The following is a 3,546-nucleotide window of genomic DNA, read 5'->3' on the forward strand; positions in this document are numbered from 1 at the left end:
TATTTCTAGCTAATATGTCATTCGGGTTAAACCATCGAATCAAAATGCTACCAATCTGTTCGTTTGTTTTCACCGGGGATTTATTTAATAACACAATTATATTTAAGCAATCGCATTAATACATGATTGTCAATGGCTTCCACCAAATCCTCTACATAAATAAATAACAGTAGATGGTATGGTATGGTATGGAAAAACTTTATTTAAGTCAGTCGGGGCGTGAACTAGCACGTAGCGGGCCGCTCCCACGTCGGGACAGATAGGCCTAACCTGTCCGCCACGTCGTGGGCCCGTTGGACTGCCCATAGCTGCGTCCTGAAATCCGTAGATGATCAGGGATTATTTACTTTGCGCTTCGAAGGCCAGCATAATAAACATTTGCGGCTTGTCAGAAGTCACCCGTAGAACTTCAGGAAGCAGTGCCTTTTTAACCAAAAATAGCTGCCTCTTTTGGGCTTCGTTTCTACTCATTGGAAGGGCTTCAGAGTTTATTTTAAGGAGAGTGCGCCATGCTTAGCTGTCAAGCAATTCAAATATGATGTTTGAAAGGTAAATCTCAAGGGGGATACTCGCAAGGGGTGTCATCCCCCCCCGCCGCCAGCCTGAATACAAGGGGGTCAAGACCCCCCTGACGCCCCATGATTTACGTCACTGGCCATAACATCGGCCACTCGATCTCCCCCCTTTGGTGCGGCCCGCCGAATGCTCCTCTGCGCCTGTGAAAGCGGTAGTTCCCTTTTAACGGTAGTTCCATGCCCCAGTGTTCTCATGAGCTGCATTTGTGAATGTGTGCATGTTATGAAGCTATTGTTGCTAGGCGGTGACGTGGAACTTAACCCTGGGCCTCCGAAAGAAGACCCTTGCCATACTAACAAAGAACTGGTGGCGTTTCTCAAAAACTTAAGCACTAAAATGGACAAAAACCATGCGGAAGTACTTTGCCAGATTACTGAAGTAAAACAAATGCAACTAAATCTCGAGCAACAAGTGAACAGCATAAATGAAAGACTTACAACTGTCGAGCAAAAACTGGCTGTTACGCAAAAGTCGAGCGAACTTCAGACAGGAAACGCAGAAGCAGCCCGTTCAGAAGCAAGCAGTCTCGCCAAACGTCTAGACGAGTTTGAAGACCGTTCGAGGCGCGATAATTTGATTTTTTACGGCTTCAAGGACAGTCAATCTGAATCTTGGTCCGAATCCGAAAAAAGAGTGCGCGAACTTTTGTCTTCCACGCTTGACTTGCAACTATCTGAGGACGCGATTCAACGGGCACACAGACTAGGGAAATTTTTTCCTGAAAAATGCCGCCCAGTTATTGTGAAGTTCTCAAGCTTTAAGTTAAAGGAGTCTGTTTTGTCCGCTCGGTCAAAGCTCAGGAATTCCGGTATTCAAATATCCGAGGATTATTGTGTCGCCACGCGCACTTCACGTAAGAAATTACATGAATATGGAAAGGCCAGTGGCCAGCAATTTTCTGTTCGCTACAATAAATTATTTATTAATAAAAAGTGTTATGCTTATTTCCCGTCATGTGGTAGCGTATGCGAAATAAACACGGACGGCAGCGAAGCGCCTCTTGTGAAGGACGCTACTACTTTATCCGATGAACAGGCCTCTTCCGCGTAGCTATCGGCCTGTGAGCAACATGTTCCCGAGGTTACCGGTCGAAATGTTTCTTTTCTTTTTTCAAATGTACGCAGTGTAATGAACAAGCGAACTGACCTCTCCTCCCTTATCGACACGTGTAATGCTGATATAGTAGCGCTCACCGAAACGTGGCTTTCCCCAAGTATTACTAACGACGAAATACTTGAATGTAACGTGGCTTTCAACATCTATCGTTGTGATCGCGATAATAGACAGGGAGGAGGTGTTTTAATCGCCGTTTCAGATCACTTGCACTCATACGTTGTACCTACCGCGTGTTCCTTAGAGCTTATTTGTGTGTGCGTACGCATCAACCACCGTAACATTATTTTTTGCTGCTGCTACCGACCGCCTGTTTTTTCTTCCTCGTTTTGCACTGATTTGCATGACACATTGTCTTATGTTATTGCCCGATTCCCATACGCGCCTTTATTTTTGTTGGGTGATTTCAACTTTCCAAGCATTAAGTGGTCTTCCACAGGTGCTCTCCAAAGCAACTTATCCCGTGAATCCTCAGAATTCGTAAACCGGTGCCATGACTTTCATCTTTCACAAGTTATCACCGAACCAACCCGAACAACTTCGACATGCGCAAATATACTCGACCTCGTCTTAACCACTTTCCCCGATATGGTTCATGAACTATGCTTTTTACCTGGTTTAAGCGATCATTCTTTCGTATACTTTACCATTCACGGTAAAGTTAAACACCCTGTTCGCCAACCGAAGCTTATTAGAAATTACAACAGGGCAGATTTTGCTGCAATTAACCGCGAACTTAGTGTGTTCCTTGACGACTACATGCTAAAATTTGAAGAACGGTCTGTTGAAACCAACTGGAATATTTTTAAAGATAAAGTTGCAAGTCTGGTTGACAGGCACATCCCACTGCGTGCTATTTCAGGTAAACATCGGTCCCCTTGGTTTACTTCTTCGTTAAATCGCCTGTTAAATAGGAAGAAGCGCGCGTTTAAAAAAGCCAAACAGAGTAATGAATCTAGTCGATGGAGCGCTTATCGTGAATGTACTACGCAGTATAAGGAGGCAGTCGAGAAAGCCAAGGAAACGTTTTATAAAAACACACTTCCCTCGTTACTTGTAACGAACGCGAAAAAGTTTTGGAACGTCGTAGGTGGTCATAAACAGAATATAATATCTTTAAGTGACAGCAACGGCGTACCAATTCCGAGTTCCGAGTGTTGTTCTGTGCTCAATCATGTATTTTCTAAATCCTTTTTATCATCAGCTGTGTCTTTTCCCTGTATTACTGAACATAACTTCCCCGTTATGGATCCTGTTGTTATTGATTTTGATGGTGTACAGAAGCTAATTCGTGGCCTGAACCTGTCTTCGTCTTGCGGAGTGGACGGCATCACTCCAAAGTTTTTGAAAAGTACGGATGTTTATTCTTCAATATTTTTGTCGAAACTGTTTTCCCAGTCCTTAGAATCCTGTTCTTTACCACGTGACTGGAAGGTGGGCAAGGTGGTACCACTATTTAAATCTGGTGATGCACAGTCCCCTTTGAATTACCGACGAATATCCCTCACCAGTGTACCTTGTAAGCTTCTCGTAACCTTTCTAGATACAAATTCATTCTTCTCTCCCAATCAACATGGCTTCCGTAAACATTTTTCATGTGAAACACAACTGGTTTCGTTTACACATGACCTTTTTGCGGCATTGGACAGCGGACTAATCATTGATTGTATATTCTTGGACTTCTCTAAAGCTTTTGATCTTGTTTCTCACCAGTTACTCTGTTTTAAGCTAAGTAAATTAAACATTGACCGCAATATATTAAGATGGATCGAATACTTTCTCGCTAACCGAACTCAGTTTGTCACCACCAACAATAACAATTCACAAGAGTCTCCTGTCACTTCTGGTGTGCCACAG

At 43.5% G+C, this 3,546-nt stretch overlaps 1 protein-coding gene across 1 annotated transcript; it reads left to right on the forward strand.

The window, feature by feature from the left end:
- The first annotated feature begins 768 nt into the window (after positions 1 to 768).
- Positions 769 to 2,161, forward strand: LOC125759488 (uncharacterized). Its single transcript, XM_049418336.1, has one exon. It carries the CDS (start codon positions 769 to 771, stop codon positions 1,624 to 1,626), a length of 858 nt encoding a protein of 285 aa, XP_049274293.1. The 3' UTR covers positions 1,627 to 2,161.
- Positions 2,162 to 3,546: the final 1,385 nt, after the last annotated feature.

The sequence above is a fragment of the Rhipicephalus sanguineus genome, chromosome 8 (assembly GCF_013339695.2).
Source record: "Rhipicephalus sanguineus isolate Rsan-2018 chromosome 8, BIME_Rsan_1.4, whole genome shotgun sequence".
Lineage (NCBI taxonomy): Eukaryota > Metazoa > Arthropoda > Arachnida > Ixodida > Ixodidae > Rhipicephalus > Rhipicephalus sanguineus.